This window comes from Microcebus murinus, chromosome 2, assembly GCF_040939455.1.
Source record: "Microcebus murinus isolate Inina chromosome 2, M.murinus_Inina_mat1.0, whole genome shotgun sequence".
In the NCBI taxonomy this organism is placed as follows: Eukaryota; Metazoa; Chordata; class Mammalia; order Primates; family Cheirogaleidae; genus Microcebus; species Microcebus murinus.
In genome coordinates, this window is record NC_134105.1 from 52237358 (window position 1) to 52262271 (window position 24914).

The following is a 24914-nucleotide window of genomic DNA, read 5'->3' on the forward strand; positions in this document are numbered from 1 at the left end:
ATCCCTTGGAGATTCATTGTGAAGAGGCAATTACCATGACACATAGTCATCAGACTGGCCAAAGTAAACATGTAAGAGATAATCTTACAAACCATAAGTCAAAAGCAACAGGTAACTTACAAAGGAAAACCCATCACACTAACTGCAGACTTCTCAACTGACACCTGGCAAGCTAGAAGAGATTAGGACCCCATTCTCAGTCTTCTCAAATAGAAAAATCGCCAGCCTACAATTTAGTAACCTGCAAAACTAAGTTTCTTATATGAAGGAGAAATAAAGACTTTCTCAGACAAGCAAACACTAAGGGTATTTATCAAGACCAGACCTGCCCTGCAGAGAGTACTCAGATCTGTGTTATACATGGATCAGCATAATAGACACCCATAAATATAAAATCACCCAAAAGCTAAAGGTCAGAGCCCAGATATCACAATGGCTCAAGAGGTAAAACAAAACAATAAAGTTCTACTTAACAAAATGAACATAAGTCTATCCCACTTATCAACTCTTTCAATAAATGTGAATGTCTTGAACTCCCTACTCAAGAGACATAGGCCAGCTGAATGGATAAAAAAAAATACAAGCCAAGTATATGCGGTGTCCAGGAAAAACATTTAATCCGCAAGGACTCATTCAGAATCAAGGTGAAGGGATGGAAAACAATAATACATGCAAATGGAAATCAAAAGAAAGCTGGTATAGCCATTCTCATATCATATAACATAGACTTCAAATCAGCAAAAGTAAAGAAAGACAAAGATGGTCATTAAATAATGGTGACAGGAAAAATTCAACAAGAAGACATAACAATCCTAAATAGTTATGCACCTAACACAGTTGCATCCAGATTCATAAAGCAAACTCTCCTCTCCTAAACAAAATGATAAACAATAGCATCGTAATAGCCAGGACTTCAATACTCCACTGACAGAATGGAACAGATCCTCCAAACAGAAAATGAACAAAGAAACAATGGACTTAAATGGGACTGTAAAACAAATGGGCCTAGTAGACATTTCCAGAACATGCTACCCTAAAACTACTGAATATATGTTCTTCTCATCAGCTCTTGGAACATTCTCTAAGATTGATCACATCATAGGCCACAAAACATCTCTCAACAAATTTTTAAAAAATAGAAATTATGCCATGTATCTTCTCAGATCACAGTGGAATAAAGTTGTAAATCAATTCCAACAGAAACACTCAACTCTACACAAAGTCATGAAAACTAAACAACTTACTGCTGATTATTGGGTCAAGGTAGAAATTAAGATGGAAATCAAAAAATTCTTAGAACTAAATGACAAAGGGAACACAAGTTATCAAAATGCAGGAATCAGCACAAGCAGTCCTAAGAGGAAAATTCATACCCTCAAATGCCTACATCCAAAAGACAGAAAGAGTACAAATCAACAATCTCATGAATCGTCTCAAGGAAATTGGAAATGAAAGAGCAAACCAATCCCAAAGCTAGCAAAGAACAGAAATAACCAAGATCAGAGCAGAACTAAATGAAATTGATAATAAAAGAATTATACAAAAGATTAATAAAATGAAAAGTTGGTTCTTTGAAAAGATAAACAAAATCAACAGGTCTCTTGTTAGATTAACCAGAAACAGAAAACAAAGGACCCTCATAAGCTCAATCAGAAATGAAAAAGGAGAAATCACAACTGATAGTATGGAAATACAAAATATCATCTCTGAATGTTATAAAAATCTCTATATACATAAACTTGAAAACATGGAGGAAATGGAAAAATTCTTGGAAACACAACCTCCCTAGGCTCAATCAAGAAGAAACAGAACTCCTAAACAGAACAATATTAAGTACTGAAATTTACACAGCGATAGAAAATCTTCCAACAAATAAAAGTCCCAGACCAGATGGTTTCACAGTTGAATGTTACTAGACCTACAAAGAAGAACAGGTACCTGTGCTGTAAAAATTATTTCATAGCATCAAGAAGGAATGAATCCTCCCCAACTCGTTCTACAAAGCCAATATCACATTGATACCAAATCCAAAAAAGGACATACACACACAAAAGAAAACTACAGATTATATGAATATAGTCACATATTCTTATGAATATAAATGAAAACTTCTCAGTAAAATCCTAGCAAACCAAATACAGCTGCATGTCAAAAAAGTAATCCAACATGACAAAGTAGGCTTCGTATCAGAGATGCAAGAATGGTTCAACATAAACAAATCTATAAGTGTAATTCACCACATAAACAGAAGCAAAAACAAAGACCATATGATCCTCTCAATAGATGCAGAAAAAGCATTCGACAAAATTCAGCACCATTTTATGATAAAAACCCTTAACAAAATAGGCATAGATGGAAAATATCTCAAAATGATAAAAGCAATATATGACAAAACCACAGCAAACATCATACTAAATGGAGAAAAGTTGAAAGCATTCCTACTGAGAACTGGAACAAGACAAAAATGTCCACTGTCACCACTTCTATTGAATATAGTGCTGGAAGTAGTAGCCTGCGCAATCACGCAAGAGAAGGAAATTAAGGCTATCCAAATGGGGTAAGAGAAGGTCAAACTATCACTCTTTGCTGATTATACAATCTTATCTAGAAAACCCCAGAGATTCTGCCAAGAGACTCCTGGAATTGATAAATAAATTCAGCTGGGTCTAAGGCTACAAAATCAATTTACACAAATCAGTAGCATTTCTACATACTAACAACAGTGTAGCAGAGAATCAAATCAAAGGTTCAATATCTTTCACAATAGCTACAAAGAAAATAAAATCCCTAGGGATATATTTGACCAAGGAGGTGAAAGATCTCTACAAAGAAAACCACAAATTACTGTGGAAAGAAATTGAAGATGATGTAAACAAATGGAAAAATGTATTATGTTTGTGGATCAGCAGAATCAACATTATTAAAATGTCCATGCTACCCAAAGTGATTTACAGATCCAATGCAATCCTCATCAAAATACCAACATCATTTTTCGTAGATCTAGAAAAAATAATTCTATGCTTCATTTGGAAGCAGAAGAGATCCCAAATAGCCACAGCAACCTTAAGTGAAAGGAACACTTTTTAATGAATTTTTTATTACTGAAAACGTTTTAATATCTGTATAATATTTCATTCTATTGCTGATCATGATTTATTTCACATACTTCAATTACTAATCACTTAAATTATTTCAAGTTTCCTCATATGCAATGAACAACTTTGCATGATTATTCTTAAGATATTTTCTTAGATTCTTAAAATTGGAATTATGGGCAAAAATTGAAATTAAATTTAAAGGTTCATGGTATACATTGCCAAACAGCTTTCTAGAAAATGTATACAAATTTTTACTTCCACCAACATTATATGACAGTGTCTATTTCATTATATTCTCACAAGCATGGAATATTAGGTTTTTTTCAGATCTTTTTTAATCTGCAAAGGTAAAAAATGCTCTCCTCCTGTTTCATTTCTTTTTATTACTAATGAAGCTGAACACGCTTTCATACTTTTTTAGCCATTTATGGTTCTTCAGTGAATATTTTTTGTCCCTTTTCAAAAGTTCTAAGATTTTTCATGTGAATGTGACCTTGTGTGTGTATAGGATATATTTACATGCAGCATATAATTATGCATCCTTTTATTTTAAAATATGAGAGTAACCCCCTTGCCATTCATTACAAAGTATTTGAAAGTAGTTCATAGTTTGCTTTATGAGCTGTGTTTCCCATTTTTATGTGAGAAAGACTCTAGGAGACTAAAAATGGACTAGTGTGTCAACCCCAAGGCAGTATCTTTAAGTAGCCACAACTTCTCTGAAAATAATGCACCAGACTTTCCACAGAAGAGCAAACTCCACCTGCCTGACCTTCTTGAATGTCTTTTCTAGAACCTCTAATTCTCCCCGGTCCTTAATTGACTCCTTGCTCCTTCTCTTGGAGCTCCTGTACATGTCTACCTACCGTTATGTTCTGGTCTTTTCCTGCTTGGTTTAAGGCCTGACCCAAGCTCCCTCTAGCTCCTGAATTTTGAATCCCTTGACTATATTCACATCTTTCTTGCCAAGGCTCAAGGACTACCTACATCTCTCGTGGGAAAACTACTCTCCTGGGTAAACCTGGCCTTTGAGCCTCCCTTTCCTGTACTCTGTTTGTTTATATGCTCCTTACTAGATTTTTTTCCAGAGGATCTTGATTAGACCAGAGATAATTATGGCACTGCCTATATTATTCATTTAGTGTAAGTTTAAACAATGACTTTGGCAAAACCAATGTCTTAAATATTTTGCAAGACAGTTGATGAATTACATGGGGACATTCACATCCTTGGCCCTTTTAAGCCTGTAGAATAGTACTTCTCAAACTTTACTTTCATTATTCCCCTTCCCTTGCCCAGGGAGCCTGTTTAGATCTTTGTCTTTCCCTAATCACTCCCCTAGAAGAATTTTAATAGCACAGATGGACTATATATTTGGTTATGCACTATATATCTGTGCTTCATACATTGAGAAAAGTAAAATTTCTTTCACCTTCCCCCCAAGAACCAATTTTCAACTGCTTTGGGGTGATACTCCCTCATTGAGAATCCATGCTGTGCATGCAGTTAGATCTCAGAGCAGATCTTACTAACATGAAGAAGGTGAACATCATGCAGGGGAAGGCTTAAGAATACAGGTGAAGTCAGATTTGGTTTTCAGTCCCAGCTCCTCTGCTTACTGTAGAGCAAGTTGCCTTGAGCAAGTCAATTTCACTAAGCTTTAATTTAATAGTATGTACCTCAAAGAGATGTTTCCAGATTGGAAGACATAATGCATGGAAAGTATTCAGCACAGTGACCGTCATATATATGTGATTTATATAAATTAGCTCTTGATATCACCACGCACATTCTCCTTAGCACCATGCTGTAGCTGCCTCAGTTCTAGATGTTTGACCAAACTGTCACTGCTATTGGAGTTATCATACTAAGACAAAGAAAACTCTAAGTTCTTAGACTAACTCAGGGAATCGATTTAAGCAAGTGCCCACTCACTTTCCTTTCATTAATATTATGGCTTTGTCTTCTGCCTTATGTCCATTTTTAACAATAGTCCGTGTTATTTTTAACAATAGTCCATGTTGAATAAGCTTGTTCTGACTTTGGTGATGAAAACAAAGTATAATTTTTCTATTTCCTATTTTCTGAGTCAAACAAAAGAGTTAGTTAAATCAAGTATTAATTTAGATGATAGTTTATGACTTTTAAGCAAAGACCCACTTTGAAGAAAAATTCCTTATAAAACATGGCAAAAATACCAATTGATTTTATATATCTGGACTAAGCAGAATTTGAAAAGCAAAAAAATATATGCACATGAAATATATAATCAGGGCATGTGGGCAGGGACTTAGAGGAAAACTGGAAATAACTCTAATCTATTTATATACTCAGAAATTCAGTATCCTTAATTGTATTCTATGATAAGTGACTTTCTTAAGTACACTTTCCTCATTTTCATGAAGGAGTATGCCTACACCCTGAATAGCGTGTAGCAGGTGTAACTCAGAGCTCCTGTCGGTCAGGACAGGGCCTGTGCGGTTCTTATATGGAAAAGTATAGAGTCAGGTGGACCTAGATTTGAATCCTGACTCCTGAATCAAGCCAGTGTTCCCCTCACAGCAGGCACTCAATAATATTGCTCCTCCCTTCTGAGGTTTGCCCTTTTCCTCTTCACTCTCTCTCAGCAGGGCAATTGACGCTACTGACCTCAGAACATGAGAAACCAAAGTAGCACTTACAGAAGCTTCTTGGCTCTTATAATCCACAGTTTCATCAGCAGTAAAATGATGCTAATAATATGTTTTTCTTAAAAGTGTGAGGTAATGCATGTGAAACATTTAGCACAGTTCCCAGAATTCAGAAAGTACATACTCGGTTTAGCTCTCATCAGAGCATTACTATTTATTAGATTAGATGATAGCCTTAAACTAGCAAAACCCCCAAGAAAATATTATATGTATAGATTTTTATATGTAGCATGCACACACACCCACAATACACATACATATGCTATATTTTATATAATCTAAACCAACTGCCATCATAATATTCCAAGATGTGTAGAGAAAAAGGAAAAAATAATTTATATGTGATAAATTTCCTTTGACTTCTTTTCTCCCGAACCTATCCTAAAAAATTTTGAAAACAAAGCTGTTCTGATTTAAAAAAAAAAAAAGTGACTTTATTAATCATCCCTTCAGCTAAGATTCACAAGGTCATAGGAGCATACTCACTTTTTCAAGTTAAGCTCTCATGATACAATTCTTTGCACCGGGCTAGGAATAACTTCTAATTTTCTCTTTGTGCTTCTTCGGTATGCTAAATGCATATGGTGTTGAGGGTAACCTGAAACAATGTATTACATATCATGACTGTCAGGCAAATTCTTCACTGCTATGATAATGGCCGCCAAGTTATGGAGTATTTACTCTGTCAGGTACTGCGATTTACATATTCTGTTGAAATTCCTTACTCAAGTATTTAATAACATTGGTGACCTCGCAGTTCCTAGATTCTGAAGGCAAGCAAAGACCACAGTGACATGAAGGTCTTTACTTCCAACAATAGTCCCCATTCAAATATCTCCTTTCGCAAATTAACACTAGTATCCATCCCCATCCGTTATATGAATGCAGAGCCAGTAAGTTTTTCCATAAAATTTCATCTTACAAACAATGGACATGCAGTGCAAAAGCAGTGCATATTTATTGCAAAGTGAAATTGCCAGTCTTAGAAAGGATACAAGATTCCATTAAGTCAGTGAAAAGGGTGCTGCTTCCATCATCCCCAAAGTCATTGTCAGCTGAGTGTGTAACAGAAATTAAAACTACTAATAATCTAAAGAAGATGAAAAAAGTAAGGTTACATCAGGGCCACTTCAAAAGAAAGTCAAGAAATTGAGAGACACTTTGGAGAATTTGTAAAACTCTCAATTAATTCTGCAATAATCGTACCATGTATGATCATGAATCAAAGTTAAATCTCAACCTTGGATGGTGTGTAGAGCTATCATACAATTTTATCAGAAAAATATACTTTTCCCAAATAAATCAACGTAAATCGTTTTTGTTCATTCAAAGAACTCATTAATTATTACTGTAGCTTAAATTTTGTTAGTAAAGGATTTTCACAAGTTTGGTTTATGATAGAGTCCCAGTAAAACTTTCCTATCATTATATACTATGAAATTTTAGTATTCACTTAAGTACATTAATTTTTATGTGACTTCTTCTCTAATATTGAGTATCCTCATATAACAGGCCATCCTATATCATATTTAATCCTCACCATATCTGTAGAAGATACTATCTCATTTTATAATATGATGAAGCAGAAACTCAGAGAGGTTAGGTAATTTTTACAGTGTTACACAGTAAGGGATAAATTCAGAATTCAAATTTAATTTAATCTCTTTCCAACATTCTTTCTCTTTGTCACTGCATTATACAGAATATACTCTAAATTATCATAGAATTGAATATAATTTATCTTTTTACTAATTCTAACCAATATGATTAGCTGTTAGAGAAAAAGCTAGCCCATTTCCCACTCTCTGCTGCTTCATGCCATTTCTGGGATTTAATCTCTCTTCTTTTATGCATTCTGAGACTTTCTGTTGCTTCCATCTGTTGGTTATATTTCCTGCTTTCTCATCCCTGGGCATAAGGGTCATTAGCCTCCCACCATCAGCAGGCATGGCGGAGTGGGCAGTTGTTTGGCTTAATAGCCAGCAAGATGGGGATGGTCTGCTAAACAAACAAGACTACCCTCTCCTGTCGTCTGGGCTTCAGATTGTGTTTTTGGGGTGAGTTTTTCCAACCCCAGATGAACAGAAGGTAAAATCTGCAGCTGTCATGGCAGTTGGCATTAGTTATGCAAATCTTTCCTACATTTGGATAAGGTTGAGAGCACTGATATTATTGTCCTAATTTAGCGAAGGTATAGCTAGAATCTCTGACCTACCCCAGCCAAATATTGACTAAGAAGCACAGTCAAGACTGAAGCCCATTTGCAGCCATTGAAGTATGGAAAAGAACAAAAGAAGAAGACTGAAGCCCACACCCTTTGACACAGTACTGGATGCTTTACTGCGGGTCACTTGCTATCTGACTTTGAGCTCCTTACTTAAACACTCTAAGTTTCCTCATCTGTAAGAAATATTAAAAATAGCACCTCCTTGGTGAAATGGTTGTGCAAATTAAAGGCAATAACATTTGAAGCACTGCACAGAGTTTGGGCACAGTACATAATTGATATTACCGTTTATTGATAATTTTGTGACAAATGCTACAAACACCCCTGGGGGGGGCGCTACTTTGACTTAAATCCGTGCTAAAACATAGATTCAGTAAAACAACTGAAAACAAGTCCTCTTCATGAGCTGGCTCTGATGGTAGAAAATGACAAATTTCCACACTGCAAAGTAGAAAAGAGTATAGAGGAAATGGAGAAAGTGTACAGAAAGGGGAGACCAGCTTTGTGCAAAGCCCAGGCTGGCTTTGGGCACACTCTGATATGCCCTTGCACTCGCTGCAGATGATTGGCAATGGTGGGACAAGAGGCATCTCTGTTGAACTCAGGATGCAATCCCTGAGTTGTAAAGGAAAACTTCTTATCCTTTTACTCAATTCCTGGACCTATATGCTTTGCTGGCCTTTATTCTTCTCTTTTTTTTTTTCTTACTTTTCCTTTCTCTTTTAAAACTTCTCTCTCCCTTCCTTTCCTTTAAACATTTTTACATGTACAGTCTGTACTGCTTACCCACATTCATGTTTCAATGGACTATTCATGAAATGCTTCCACAAATTAAGGACCCTATCTTTTAAAGATGTCTGTTATCAAGCACTGAAATTTTTTCATCCTCAGGCTGTGTACCTATGCGTGTTTGTGTGACTTTGCTTGGTAATGAGAGCTGCAGAAAACTGCTTTTCAGGAAACATACAGTCTCACACTGGTGGCTCTGTGTGCCCTTTTCCACTCCTCAGGACCCCCTACGTGTGCAGGCCAATGGCGTTCCAGTGCCCCAAAATTGCTCTTTTGTCAGAATTCCACAGACAAATGGCAGCAACTTGCTGTCCTGAGGGCAGCCAGGTGCAGACATAACTCTGTCCTGACGTCTCTGCTTCTGGAGCAGTGCTGAGTAGATTGTGGTGTCTGGCAGTCAGGCGGTATTAGATTTGCACCCCACTTCTGTTCTGATTGTTTCCTTGCTGGGTGACTTATGACAAGGCTACTGAATGACCTGAAACCTCAGTTTTCTCATCCCTCTCAGGGATAATAATGGTACTTACCTTAAAGAGGTATTATTAGGATTAAAAGTTAATATAAGTAAAGCCCCTTGAATAATTCTTGGCTTGCAGGAGGAGCTATAGAAGTTTTAGTTGCAGCTACAACTACCATTGATAGAGCCAGGAAAGCTAGGGCTGAATTTCACCTTTACCACTTACAAGCAGAGTGACCTTGGGCTAGTGAAATAGAGAGAATTACGCTGAATCTGTTTATCCCTTCAATGCATAACAACTAGTGTTTGATATTTGACATCACTGAAGGAGAGACATAAGAGCCACACTAATAAATACTGCCTCTACCTTGAATTATTTATAAACTAATAGTAATAATATGATAACTATAATGTAAGACATTTCTCTAACTTCAAATAGTGTTTTGTTTCATTTATAGTTAATATTATAATCCCCTTCCATACTGTAAGCTCAATGAAGGGAGGGACATGCCTTGTACATCTCTGTGTTTCCATTAGCACCTAGAACAATGCCTAATTACTGTAGGAACTCATTTTTGAATTAATGAATATTGATTATTCAAATAATCAATTTGTTTATTTGAATAGAATAAACATGCATTCAACCAACTTTTATCTCCTATTGGCACAAGTATTATAGCAAGTAACTTAAACAGATAATAACAGCCACCTGGGTATATGTATACCATGGAGTACTACTCAGCCACAAAAAAAAAAATGTGACCTAGCACCTCTTGTATTGTACTGGATGGAGCGGGAGCCAATGCTATTAAGTGAAGTATCACAAGAATGAAAAAACAAGCACCACATGTACTCACCATCAAATTGGTATTAATAGATCAACACTTAAGTGCACATATAGTAGCAACATTCATTTGGCGTCAGGCAGGTGGCAGGGAGGAGGGGGTGGGTATATTCACACCTAATGGGTGCAGTGTGCACCGCCTGGGGGATGGACACGCTTGTAGCTCTGACTCGGGTGGGGCATAGGCAATATATGTAACCTGAACATTTGTACCCCCTAATATTCTGAAATAAAAAGTAATAATAATAGCCACCTATGTGATATGTGAAAGATGAGGCATGCCTGCACAGAATTTATGAAAACAGATTTTAGTGATGAAAGAAATCTGAAAATTCTAGTCTAGCTCCATGCTCAGTGAAGAATTCCGTTTATAGTATCATCTTTGTTTTCTTTGTGTTCTACCTAAAAACCTACTCAACTTCGAAGAACCAACTTTAATTCAGCAACCTTAGTAAAGCTAGTAAAGCTCACTCTGACAAAATAACAGCAACAAAAACAATAATAATAATAATGATATAGTTTCGACCACATACCATGTTAAGGACTTCACTAAAATTATCCCATTTGATGTTCACCACAAGCCTTTAATGGGTGGATACTATCCTTAACTATACTGTTTTAAAGATGAAGAAAGTGAGTCCTAGAGACATTAAATAGATTGTTCTTAGTCATACAGATTGTAAGCAGAAGAACCAGCATTCACACCCAAGTCTATGTGGCTCTTTTTGTTAAATCGTATAGTAGCATCCTCCGTGCCCCTCATTTGGCAATTAATCTTGCGGTGAAATAATCTCATAGTGATACCACTGTTTTTACTGTAAAAAATGTAAGTACCTATAAACAACTTAAAACCTTAGGATCCTAAAGCACAGAGATTGTGCAGTCTATATCTTTCATTTCATGGTTGAGAGGACCTAAGGTTAATTGACTTCCCAAAGGTCACAAAGCTATTAACTTGCAAATCCACAGCCTTGAACTCTGGTCCCCTGAGTCACTGTCTGGTAATATTATTTCAGATATTAGAAAACAGTTTTCAGGTCCCTCTAAATTCAAACCTTAGGCCAGAAGGTTTGAATTTTTCACCATCTTGGACACTTTTCTGGTTTTAGCCCAGTTTTCCAATGATCCTATTAAACGAAGACTCTCTGAAGTACTACAGGGGAACAGAAGCCATTCATTCATTCCTAATAGCATTTTTATTGAGAATAATCTTTACATAAAATACCTTGGCATTCTTAGTAACTGAAAGTTGATCTGTCTCTTGGTTCGGTTGTAGGAATAAAACTGTATCCACAGGAAATGAAAGGAAAAAGGAGACAGATTTATACAAAGATGGATTTAGATTACTACTGAGAAATGGTCCAAACATTTGGAGAATGTTTGTAGAATAAAATATAGTTGTGGAAAATAATATGTAGACCAAACAGCAATAAAGAAAATCATGTCATAAGTGGGAAAAAATACAAAATGGCATCTTAATTGCAATGTATAGGGACGTGAAGGAATTAGAGTTGTGGATCCTGTAAGGTATAAGGGTTCTTTGTAAGTTTTTGTATTTTTGTGTGTTTCTGCTTCCTTGGCATTATTGATTAAAGCTACAACAAGAACTATAGTGCCCCAAGTGAACATAGCTAGAGAATAGGGCTGTTGGAAGAAGTGGAAGGAGGAGGTCAGAAAAGATGGGTCAGGAGCAGCCTCATGATGGTCTTGTGCATTACACTGAAGAGTTTGGTCTTTAAATTGTGGATAGGTCTTCCAATTGCCATCTGATAAGCTTTAAAACAAAGCACAACAACAAACAAAAATTCTTAAAACCCTGTCATTTCTAGTGATCTGTCTGTTACTTATCCATGGAACCCAACAATAGAAAGTTGATGATCAACTAAAACCCCAGATGCTGTTTTTCACATATTCTTCCAAGCCAGTTTTCCTCAAGCCACAATTGTTTGATTACTTTTTAATTTTGCTATATAAGAATTTCACATTTGTTTTTGCTGATATTTTTCATGTCAGTTCCAGCTCAGCATCGCAAAGTTTAAGAAAATTTGGAGCACTTTCAATGAATCTGTCATGCATAACTATATATTATCTTCAATTATGATAATCATCACAAAAATAGCTAATCACTATTGAGTGTATACTATGAACCAAGCTCTATGACAAATGTTTTATCTCATTTTATCCTCAGAACAGGCCTGCAAAGTGGATATTGTGACATAACCTTACCAACGGTAATTTAGATAACAAATGTCAGTGACAGGGTTCCATCCCAGGGATGTCTGAAGCCAAATCCCATGCTCTTAGCCACTATGCTGTGCCATTTCTGAGCATTGTTTCTCACTTTACCCAAAGCACTAAACTAAGGACAGATCTCTGAGATAATCCACTAGAAAGTTCCTCCCCAATGGACATATTATACAACCATTGATTCATGCTCATTGGATATTATGATTCATCTGATTGTCAATTTACTTGGCAAGACTATGATGCACCCAACGTTCACTATTTTATTCACAAGAATATCATAAGAGACCATTAAATGCTTTGCAGAATTGAAAAATATGCCCATGACATTCCCTTTATATGCTAACATCTGCATTTTTCATCAATTTTATCTTTTTTTCCCTAAGAAGTATCTTCACCTACATTATTGTCTTCCTCACTAAAGTATCTACCATGGTACAGCTAGAGTTATCTAAACTCAAGCCTATTGTGAACTCCTCCTATTTCAAATATATCTGAGGCCTTCTGTCTTCCCTAGAGGGTGTTCTAACCTGAGTTCCAGGACCCCCAAGGGCTTCAAGAAATTTATAACTTTATTTCAAATTATCATGTATATATATATATGTATATATATATATATATGCGAACTTTGCTCTGAAAAATATTCATAGATTTGTATAAGATTATCAAAAGAGAACTATGATTTTAACATCTCTAAATAATTTATAAAGACAAATTTTCCTAAATATTTATGCAAAACTCTTCACAAGCTAATTTCTAACCCCTAAACTTCGTCCACTTCCATTCTTACCCTTCGATACCCACCATACTCACTCACATACACACACAACACCACCATACTTCCTGTGGTTTCTCAAAATGACATGTGTCTACTCAGCTCCACACATATGTAATTCTGGGCCTTATTCCTTCTATCCCTCGTGAGATCCAATTCATCCTCAAACTTCAGATCCAGTATCATCTTAATAAAACTTTCCCTGACCTATCCGAGCAGCATTAAGTGCTTTCACAGAGCTTTGCTCATACCATGCTTCTAAAGCATTCATCAAATTACTCTAATTATGTCATTATAGATTTATCTACTCCCCCCCTCCCCGCAACCAACTCCAAGTTGCAGTTACATGGTGGCCATGACCCTGATATAATGGTAACAGCGCAGCCCTCTGACCACTCTGGTCCAGTTTTAACCAGCAGTTAGGGAAGCTCTTCTCCTCCAGAATCTAGTAGTCACTCCATAAATATTGGAATTGGAACTAATGAGTGAGCAAATAAACTGAGCAACAGTATCACAAAATAATGGCTTCTGTTTATTGTGCCTTCATTATTTATAGATGTGCATAAACTTTACTTTTTTTGAGATCCAACAGTGAATAATTTCACATGCATTTAATGAAAGGTCAGTATAATCCTGGCTCTGTTTTAGGGACTGTAGAAGTCCCACAAAATAAGCTTATGCCACAGTTTCTTCCTTTTAAAAACTTGAAGTCCTGTGGGCAGCAGAGACTTAGACATACATGCTTCAACTTAAGACTCACCCAATAGTAATATAATTGTCTGCTTGCCCCCAAATGGTACTGTAATTGCCTACTGAGGAGGCAAAATGATTCAGTCCTCAGAGCCTAAACTTTGAATGCATACAAACCTGAGTGTCACTCTTAAATTTTATGCATACCAGCTATGCAGGACCAAGCAAGTAGTATAAGCTCTTTGAGCTTGGGTTCCATTAACTGCAAAACAAAGATAATACTTATTTCATACACTTTATGTAGGTAATATATGTAAAAAACATAGTAAGTGTGCAACAAATAATGGCAATGGAGGTAATGCTGGTAGTGAATGTTGATGATGATGATGATAGTGATACAGTCAGCACACTGAACTGTAACTCACTGAGGACAAGGACTATGTTTAATTTATTTTTGAATCCCCAGCACCTACCATAGTCCCTGATGCATAGTAAATATTAAACAAATGTTTCTTAAATGAATGACCAATTACCAAATCCAAGATATTGAAAGCCAAGGAAAGACAGAAAAGAGACTAGCATGACTAGAATGGTTGAGAAAACCTTATTGAGGAGGGAGGTATAAAAAAAAGGTAGATTTTTTTCACAGCTAGAGAAGAGAACAGAAGTTACTGAAGGTAAAAGAAAACAAGCATAACACTAAATTACGTAGTCTATGCCAGGGCTGGGGAGAAGTAAATGTATTTTGTGTGGTAGAAAAAGAAAGTAATGAGCATGTGACATCATTAAATACTGCCCTTAATAATTACTTACTAAAGCTTTACTCTTTGGTACCATGCCTAGAGATCAATAACGAAGACAATAATCCTAAACTTTGATCCGTTTGGAAGCTACAAATTACAGCAAAAACAATATGGGAAAATGTTTCCTTTAGGTAAAGTGTACGGTATAGTGAGAAAAACATGAGCTTTATAAGGGGACAGATCTAGGTTTGAATTTTTGTTTTGCCACTTAACTAACTATATTATCTTGGGCAAGTCACTTACCTCTTGGATCTTCTGTTACCTCTTCTTTAAGATGAGAATTACCATGCCTGTTCCTGATGTGGCACTTAAATACGATAATTCATGGTACCAGGTGTTCAATAAGCACCAAAGCTGCTGTTATTTTTGATAGTGTGAATTAGTGCATTTATGTGTTTGTGCTTAGTCAACGTACACATTTTGGTTCTGTATGTTTGGGGACATGAGCCTACTTGATCTGAGAGTAATTGGGGTTTTTGAAATGGAAATAATCCACAAAAGAACGTGTAATGTGACACCCCTTGCATATTTGTCTCTTCAAAATGAAGAAACAGGGGGAAAAGTTTTGAGTACTGGCATTGGATTAGGTTGAATGCTCGATCAGGGAACTAATAATTTTCTTTATTAGCCACCTGCTGTACAAACTGTCATGCAAATACTGCCTTATGGTTTATGCAAAACATTTGAAAACCCCTGTGACTTCCTTCTTCTGCTTGGATTTTCTTTTCTGTAGTAAAATACGTAATTGAAGTAATTTCAAGTGTGTTTGTCTGTAAACCAGCCAAATATTTTTTTTAAATACTTGAGCTCTATGTTGGATATACAAACTTGTTCTTAGCACTTATTTTATATTAAAGTGTAGATTTTATCCCTTAGTCTTTGAATGGATTTTAGTTTCACAAATGCTAAGGTGTCTCCTATGTCTGTAATAAATGGAAGCTTTTCATTTTATGCAGGTTCTTCCAGGGGACCCAGCCCCCTAACCATGGGAGCCCAGGATACCCTCCCTGTTGCAGCAGCGTTTACAGAAACTGTCAATGCCTACTTCAAAGGAGCAGATCCAAGCAAGTAAGCCTGGCACTGAGTCTGCTGTATTCTCCCAGCTCTATCCTACCTGGGGGGGGGGGGGCATCCTAAATATAACTGTCATTTCTTATCCTAAAGCCAAAAAAAAAAAAAATCCAGTTAACAATAGTAGATGACACACCTAGAATAGAGGAGAAAATTTAATTAGGAATATTAACTCACTGCTTTAAAAAACTATATCAAAAGATCTTACCATCCAGAAATCTTTGATTCAATTTTCGTTACAAGTAACAGAAAACCCTAAACCAACACTGTCAACAATGAAAACTTTCTTGTCTGACAAAAGTAAATATCCAGTTCATTCTTTTATTGTCTTAGTCTTTTCTGCATGGAAATTACCCACATATAAATTGAAACAATGATGCATCAGAATGAGAACATGGAAGAAAAAACACTTTCCCAAAACTCCCAGCGTAGCAAGGGAGTAAGTTATATGTTACCCTTACTAAGCAAGGAAAAACTGACAGGGAAGGCAGGAGTGCAGGAGGGCAGGAAGGCAGGAAGGCATGAAGGCAGCCAGGAAAGCAGGCAAAAAGGCAGGAAGGAAGGCAGGAAGGCAGGAAGGAAGGCAGGAAGGCAGGCAGTAAGGAAGAAAGGAAGAAGTTATAATCACAGCAAAATAAAAATGTTAGGGAAAAATTCATTACCCTCTGTTTACATGAGCTTGATTTCACTTAAATCAATACAAACTGACAATCAATACAAACTTGACCTGAATATAATTAAATACTTTTCTTTAATAAGGAATTCCATGGATAGGATTCAGGAAGTCTACGGATTTCCTAAATTATATTGTATATCTTATGTGTGTGTGCATGTGTATGCTTTTTTTTTTCCATAGAGAGGGACTATAGCACTCATCACTTTAACAAAGAGATTCATAATCTAAGAAAGATTGAGTGATTAGTGGTCTACACTGAAAATTAAACACCCCAGTCTAACTGGTTTTCACATGTGTCATTAATGTAATTCCAGGTCTAAATTTGATCAAAAAATAAAGGGCAAACCTAGATGAGAGAAGAATTGCTGTTAATTTTTTTTTTATTTATAAGGAGTAGGGCTTGGAAAACCTTAGTATCTATGGCAATAAGAATGACAGAAAAAATTAAATGTGCATATAGAGCATTAGATTACATTATAAAATTTTTTTGAAACAGTGATAAGTATAATTAGAACTTGGATTATATATATTTCCACATATATTTAAGTGGGAATTTGTATAACTAAGCGTGAATTCTCCTTACACTTCAGAAATACTAGTGTTTTAAACTCTAAATCCAACAATACTGTAGTGGGAAAACAATATAATTAAAAACTCCTTCTTTAACTGTCCTACCCAGCCACTGGGATCTGTCAACCTCATGTCTCTTTAAACAACAACATCTAAGTTTTATTCTAGACCCAGATACTGTAGAAAAACAAACACCACGGGCTCTGCTTCCTCCCATGTCACTTCTCTTTCGTCTTCAAAGCACAAAGGCCATTTGCCATCTCCTCGTATCAATAGAAATTAAAAGCTACCTCACATAGAGCATGTGTCTGAGCTGTTAAAGCAAGTAAACACCACAAGCTTTGCTTGTATATATGCTTTATATATACATGTTTGTTGTGTAGAATCTTCTTGGGACAGAGAATTTGCATAACTTTCTGTTACTCCAGTTCTAAGAACTACTTATCATTGGCCAACCTATACCTTAGAAAATTCAGACTGGCCGGAACTGAGAAAAGCAGGTAGAAACACACTTTTTAAAAAATGAGAGTAGGACCAGGCACAGTGGCCCACGCCTGTAATCCTAGCACTCTGGGAGGTGGAGGCTGGAGGATTGCTTGAGGTCTGGAGGTCGAGACCAGCCTGAGCAAGAGTGAGACCCCGTCTACTAAAAATAGGAGAAAATTAGCCAGGTGTGGTGGCGCATGCCTGTAGTTCCAGCTCAGGAGGCTGTGGCAGGAGGATCACTTGAGCCCAGGAGTTTGAGGTTTTTCAGTGAGCTATGATGACGCCACTGCACTCTGACAGACCAAGACTCTGTCTCAAAAAAAAAAAAAAAGTAGTCAGGAAAATGTGGAGAGAATGTATACACCTGAGTGGAAACCATTGGGAATCACACAAGAATGAATTCTTTTTTGTCTGCTTCCTGATTGGCTTTCATTCATTCATTCACTAATTTATTCAGAGGAACCTAACTGATCTTTCTACTTCCACTCCCCTACCCCATCCCTACCCCAAGTCTATTCTTAAGGTATCATGTCACTCCTCTGCTCAAAATCTTCCTATCTCGTTCAAGTAAAACAGAATGCTCTACAGTGCTCTATAAGGTCCTGCATGATCTGTCCTTCCAGCCTCCAGCCACCTCGGAGGCCACCCCACCTCTCATCTCCATCACCCCCTCCTTGTTCCTGACTGTGCCGCCATCCTTGTCCCCATTCACCTCTTGCGAGCCACACTGGCCTCAAGGCTGTTTCTCCTCCATCGCCCCTACCCCAACCCTACCCCACCCCTACCTCAGCGCCTTTCATTGGCTGCTCATTCTGCCTTAGTAACATCTTCTCCCAGACATCTGAGTGACTCGCCCCCTATACTTTGTTGATGATTCTTCAGCAGCTTTATCAGAGACCTGCCCTGGCCACCCTACAGTCCCCCCCACCCCTCTCAATACTTCCTTCCTCCTTATCTCACTTTTGCTTTCCTTATATCTCTCCTCCCTAACATCTTACATGCTTTTTCTGTTGTCCATTATCTGTCTCTTCCCCCACTAGAATGTAAGCTTTCTTCCCCCATGAAAGCTAGATTTGGGCTGTTTTGTTCACTATTGAACAAAATAGCTTAATACCAAATAGCTTAGCATCCATTCTAGCTTAGAATGGATGAATGAATGGAGTTGAATGACTCACCTATCATTTACAGAATGCCTACTGTGTGCCTGCCATTGTGCTAGATAGAAGATACATTGGTGACTTGTGCATAAATATAATACAAAGTTTACCCTAGAAGTGTAGATACGGTGCAATGGGAATTTTAATAATAAATTTTTAATACCAAGAAGTGGTATGGCAGCCTATCCGTCCCTTGAGGGCCTGTCACAATACAAACCAGGGTTTTCATCCTGGTTCAGTTACCCAGCACACTATGACAAGTGTATGGGGAGGGGGAGGTCTACACCTGAGAGCCTAGTGTCCCATGGCATTCCAATAATGCAGCACTCGAGCCAAATTAATATTAGTACTTTTCCTATACCCTTCCAAGTTAACTGAGCCTTTGACTTGAGGATATATATGGAATCTGTTTTTCTTTCTTTGTTGGTTTCTTTCTTTTTTCTTTTTTTTTTTAGACAGAGTTTTGCTCTGTCACCCAGCCTGGAGTGCAGTTATAGTGTGATTATAGCTCACTGTAACCTCAAACTCTTGAGCTCAGGTTATCCTCCTATCTCAGCCTCCTGAGTAGCTAGGACTACAGGCACTATTTTTTTATTATTATTACTTTATGTTTTATAGAGATAACTTCTCCTGTGTTGCCCAGGGTGGTTTCAAACTCTTAGCCTCAAGCAGTCCTCCCAAAGTGCTAGGATTATAGTCATGAGCCACAGATTGGAATCTGTTTTCAATTACATTGTCATAATCAGTTATAGTATATCCTGTATGCTTGGTCTATGGAAGATCAAATATATTTTATTAAAATTCTGAAACCTAAAATTTATGAAGAGATCATAAAGTGACACTCTTCTATATTTAATTTCATCTCCAGGCAGTGAATCATTTTAATTGCTCTTCCTTTGTTATTCATTTTCAACAAAACAACTCAAGGTCTGTCACTGGGTGGAAATAAAGTCAACCACAGCATCAAATAAAGAAGTGATGCAGAAAAAAGCATTTGGATTTGTTTTTGCCTGTGGTTCCCTCTCACACTGTATCAAAGCCATTTGATTTCAGACCATACACTGGAAACAGAAATCTACCACCTTAATTGCTATGTACTGTGATACATAATCCATTCAAATGCCTCTTTCTCTGAATATTCAGATCACCTGCAACAGGTATTCTGACATCTGAGTCTTTCTCCACAGCTCATGGGCACAGGCAGAAAATTCTTTGACCTTCCATACTGGCTGGGGAAACATATCTCCTGTTATTAGTTCCTTCCTATTTAAACAACCTTGGTGCTAAAAAAATAAAGGTCAAGGATTAATTCTCTTATCCCCTAGAAAAACTTAGGTTTCTCTGCTGTATCCTATCCTCTTCTCATCATATTTTAATTATTTATTCAGTATCTGTCTCCCTGTTTAAACTAGAAATGTGCACAAAGACCATGCTTGTCGTATTTGTCATGAGCCATTTTAGCACATTACGTGGTGCCTGATTTATCATATAGGCATCCTCTATATACTTGTTAAATGTATGGATTTATTTTAAAAACATTTTATTGAGTTCCTACTCTGTTCTGAGTTCTAACTTAGGCACATTTCTTTCCCAGAGCCTAAGACACGGTACTTGCCTTCAGAGCAGTAAATAAGATGTACAAAAATCTAGAACATAATTCTCTAAAAAAATCTGTACATGTGTCCAGGGCAACCCAGAAAAAGGAAAAACTAAGGAAGGCTGGATAGAGAGGATATTAAGGAAAGCTTCAGAAAGGCTTTCCTTTGAACTTTCTTATAATGGAAAAGGATTTTGCCTAGTACATAAGCCAGTGAAAGAGGATTATAAATGAGAGAAGCTGGATATACATATATATATATATATATATATATATATATATATACACACACACAGAGGTTATGCTTGAAAAGAGGGCTCTGGGCTTAGTTTTCAAAGCAGTACATAGAAGTCACATTTTATGGGAAGGATGCATTTCTGATGACCTCATGATTCAAATTCAACATTTCCTGACCAAAATTGGCCAGTGTTCCTGTAGACCAGATCATGTGGTGCTGCCTATGGCAATAGGGAAAACCCAGTTTATAAGTCACTTGGCCAGGTGGCTTCAATTTTCTGTTCTTTTTTTTTTTTTTTTGAGACAGAGTCTCAGTCTGTTTCCTGGGCTAGAGTGCCGTGGTGTCAGCCTGGCTCACAGCAACCTCAAATTCCTGGGCTCAAGCAATCCTCCTGCCTCAACCTACCAAGTAGCTGGGACTACAGACTTGCATCACCTTGCCTGGCTAACTTTTTCTATTTTTAGTAGAGACAAGGCCTCACTCCTGTTCAGGCTGGTCTTGAACTCCTGACCTCAAGCGGTCCTCCCACCCCAGACTTCCAGAGTGGAAATTTTTCTGTTCTTGACAAATATTTCACTTGTGGGTATTCACATGATTTCAAATTTTATTTGTAAAGTAAGCATTTATTCATATTTCCATATCACATTGTTTTTAATTTTCATAATTCAAACTCACAGGAAATGTAGCCACCTTGCATACTGATAGGAACAATCATTAAGATAAAAAAAAAAAAGATTTTCCCTGAGTATAGAAAAGATTGTTTATAGATAAAATATCAGGTCAACTTAGACACCATATAGATTAATATTAATAAATCAGCAAAGGTCTGACTCTGACAGTCAAGGTGCAGAAATACAATTGTGAAGCCTCAGTGCTTCTTCTATTGGACTATATGGACTGCTTCTCTCATATTCTACCCAGCACTGCAAGCCCTTTGGAGGCGGGGTCTGTTTTGCTCATGTTTCAATTGCCTCTCTGCTCAAAAAAATAAAATAAAATAAAATAACATCTTGCATAGTTAGGAGTGAATAAATATTTGTTGACTTAATAAATGCCACCTCCTCCCCTGATGTGCTTTCAAAAAAGGAACTTTGTCCCCTACCAAGACACCACTTAGATCTCATTTTGAGCAATCTGGAAAGGAGTCTGAGAAGATTCCCTACCAGTTAAAAAACATTTGGGTCATCCCTGCTAACAACAATATACAGAGTGATGATAGGTGCTGCAATCTAATTTTACAGGTGCTCTAATTGTTGTGTTCTTCTAGAGCTGCTAAATAAAATCCTGCATGTCCACATATTGACAAACAGCAAAAGTAGACTCAGCTGGAGGGGCAGTCCAGGCTCAGAACCAATTCAGCACTCATAAATGAACAAGGTTGATGAATCTAAAAGGTAGAGAAGAAAGATAGTAGTGTGCACCCAAACTAGGAGATCAGCAATACTGTCCAGGGGAGATGATGGTGCAAAATTCCAGAAACCAAAATTCTCATTCAAAGCAGCACAAAGTGATCAATTTAACATCTGAGTAAGGGAGGGACACATGGCAACTTTAAGAAGCTCAGCTGTCCCCCACTACTTCCCCCAACCCAGGATTATACATACAAGGCCATAGCAGCTCCTCACATGAGCTATTTTGGATGTGAACCAGAGACTACCTCACCTAAACCAGGTGTGTCTCATCAATCACAGATTGATACAGTATACAAGATGCCTATGGGACAAAATAGAGTCCCCATACTCAGATATGAGCAAAGTGTTCATATTAACCTCAGTTTCCCTGGAAAGTTCATTCCCTAACTTAGAACTGAAGAAGTTCTAGAGTCAGTTATCCCAATGTATAGGGAAGTCATAGAAAAATCTCACTCATTTTAAGTATCTACTGTTTCCCAAAGAATAAGTCTTGGGAAATTTCTGCTTTTGGCCAAGGTAGAGTAACAGACCAATTTACCCTCCTACCTCAAACAACTCAAAAATGGACAAAATACATGAAACAATGATTTGCAAGACACTGGACCTCAGGTGGAGGACAGTGATCCCTGAGAGGCGAGGTGTGCTATGTTGCTCCAGCTTATTTCCTTGAGAGTTTCTAAGCATGACATAGGGAGAGCGCGCAGACTTCCATCTGTTCTTGGGGAGGCGTCTCACTGAGGCACTCCACTACAAAAGTGGCTGAGGGAGGTGCCAGAGGAAGCTAAAGCTGGGGGCAGGAGGTACTGCTGGCCACCATGCACTGCAGAAGCAGGCAGTAAAAAAAGTGTAACCATGGCAGGAGCCTGGAGCCAGAGAACCCAATCTGTATTGCAGGACCTAGGCACTGGGACAGCCCAGCCATTTGTACTGCATGCGCCATATGATAGGAAAGCTGCCTGGCAAAGTCACGTGGGTTGCAAAACTCTAACTCTTGGGATGCCACACACACTGCAGGAGCTACACACAGCCTCCTGCACTGCAGGAGCCTGGCACTAGATAAACCCTGTGCACTGCAGGAGCCTGCATTGCAAGCGTGCTGGAATGGAAAAGGAACACCCCTTCTTCCTGCAATGTCTCGAGAGCACCCTCTATTGACAGAATTCAACATGTGCCGGTTGGCAAAGAAAAAATGTACGTAAAGGACCTGTTAATTTTCTCAGAGCAGGCAGTCAAGGTTGAACTGGAGCTTAGAGGCAATAAATTGATTTTATGTAGAAATTGACACAGCGATTATAAATTTCATATGAAAATGCAAAGGACCTACGATAGGCAAAAGAACTTTGAAAAAGAACAAAGTCCTCAAAGTTGGAGGACTTACATTATTTGATTTCAGAACTACGATAAAGCTATAGTAATCAACAGTTTGGTATCAACATATACTACCAAGTGTTGGAGAGACTGTGCAAGAACTAAACTCTGTCATGCACAGCTGTGTTTCCCACTTTAGAAAACAGGTGGACAGGTTCCTTAAAAGTTAAAGGTACCCCTGTCAACTGAGTGATTCAATGATTCCACTCCTCTATACTTGCCAAGAAAAATGAGGGCCTATGTCTGTACAAACACCTGTACACATATATTCACCATATCTTTATTTGTAATAGGCAAAAACCTAGAAAGAACCCAAATGTTCTTCAGTAGGTCAATGGAATTTTTTTAAACTGTGGTATATTCATACATTACACAGCAACAAAAAGGAATGAACTATTGTTGCACACAGCTACATGGATGAATCTCAAAATAATTATGCTGAGTGAGAAAAGCCTGACCACTCCCACACACAAAACACATACCTTATGATTCTGTTGTATAAAATTCTAGAAAGTGCAAACTCACATATGGCGACAGAAAGCATGTTAGCGATTGCCTGGGGATGGGGAATGGAAGGGCAGGAGAGAGATTACAAAAGGCATGAGAAAATTTTCAGGGATGATGGAAATGCTTCTTATTTTGATTGGTTGAGGGTTTCACATCATAAAATCTTGTGGAATTTTACACTGTAAATAAGTGCATTTTATTACATGTCAATTATATCGTGATAAAGCCCCATTTAAAAAAAAAAGATTATTATTCCTTTCAAACTAACATCCCATTGTGTTAACTTACTTGACTGATTTTACAATTTTGACCAAATTGATAAGTTAATGGAATGAAGAGCTAGTTAAGATGGAACCAAAAACTTTACCTCATGTGTACATGCAAGAAAATGCTCAAGGTGTTAGTCATAGAAGAACCAAAGTAGAGAACCAAAGTAAATCCCAGTAAACAGCATGATAACATTGTGCAATTTAATATCTTCAAATGCACTGGGAAAAATTCAGGAATCACAGTAAGAGAATAATCACAGCAGATGATTCTATTCATAAGGTAAACCTGTAGACGTTTCCACAGAAAGAGAAAAGCTGTACTTTTCTGCAACAATGTTAAACATCAGAAAAGATGAAAGGCAGGCTCTTACAATTCTACTCTCAACTATGAAACCATTTCCAATTTATCTGAGGGAGGTGTGAACTCAATGGTTAATACATCAGATTTCTCTTTCAGCTCAAAGCACATTTACCAAAACAGGCACTTTTATGATGTATTAACCGTTGAGTTGGCACCTCCCTCAGATAAATTAGAAATGGTTTCATAGTTGAGAGTAGAATTGTAAGAGCCTGCCTTTCATCTTTTCTGGTGTTTAACATTGTTGCAGAATTTTTTTTCCACAACTGTTTTGATTCAAACTGTATTGACCTGGGTTTCCTCTCTCTTTCCTCTTGTGTGTTTTGATATGCCAGATGTATTGTTAAGATTACTGGAGAAATGGTATTGTCCTTTCCTGCCGGCATCACCAGACACTTCGCCAACAATCCATCCCCAGCTGCTCTGACTTTTCGGGTGATAAATTTCAGCAGGTTAGAACACGTCCTGCCAAATCCCCAACTTCTCTGCTGGTAAATATGATTTTGCATAAATTTTTTAGAGATGTTTGTAACTTAGCATTTTGTACCTAGATGAGCAGTATACGTAGGCAAGAGAGTAGCACTGTAG

General features: G+C 37.4%; 1 protein-coding gene across 20 annotated transcripts in view; it reads left to right on the plus strand.

Moving 5' to 3' along the window:
* Window positions 1-24914, plus strand: part of SGIP1 (SH3GL interacting endocytic adaptor 1) — a 195237-nt gene that overhangs the window by 155723 nt on the left and 14600 nt on the right. For all 20 annotated transcript variants that reach the window (XM_075999126.1, XM_075999124.1, XM_075999127.1 and 17 more), the window contains 2 exons: window positions 15574-15685; window positions 24662-24817. In XM_075999126.1, the coding sequence (XP_075855241.1) occupies window positions 15574-15685; window positions 24662-24817 (268 nt within the window). The remainder of the gene's footprint in view (window positions 1-15573; window positions 15686-24661; window positions 24818-24914) is intronic.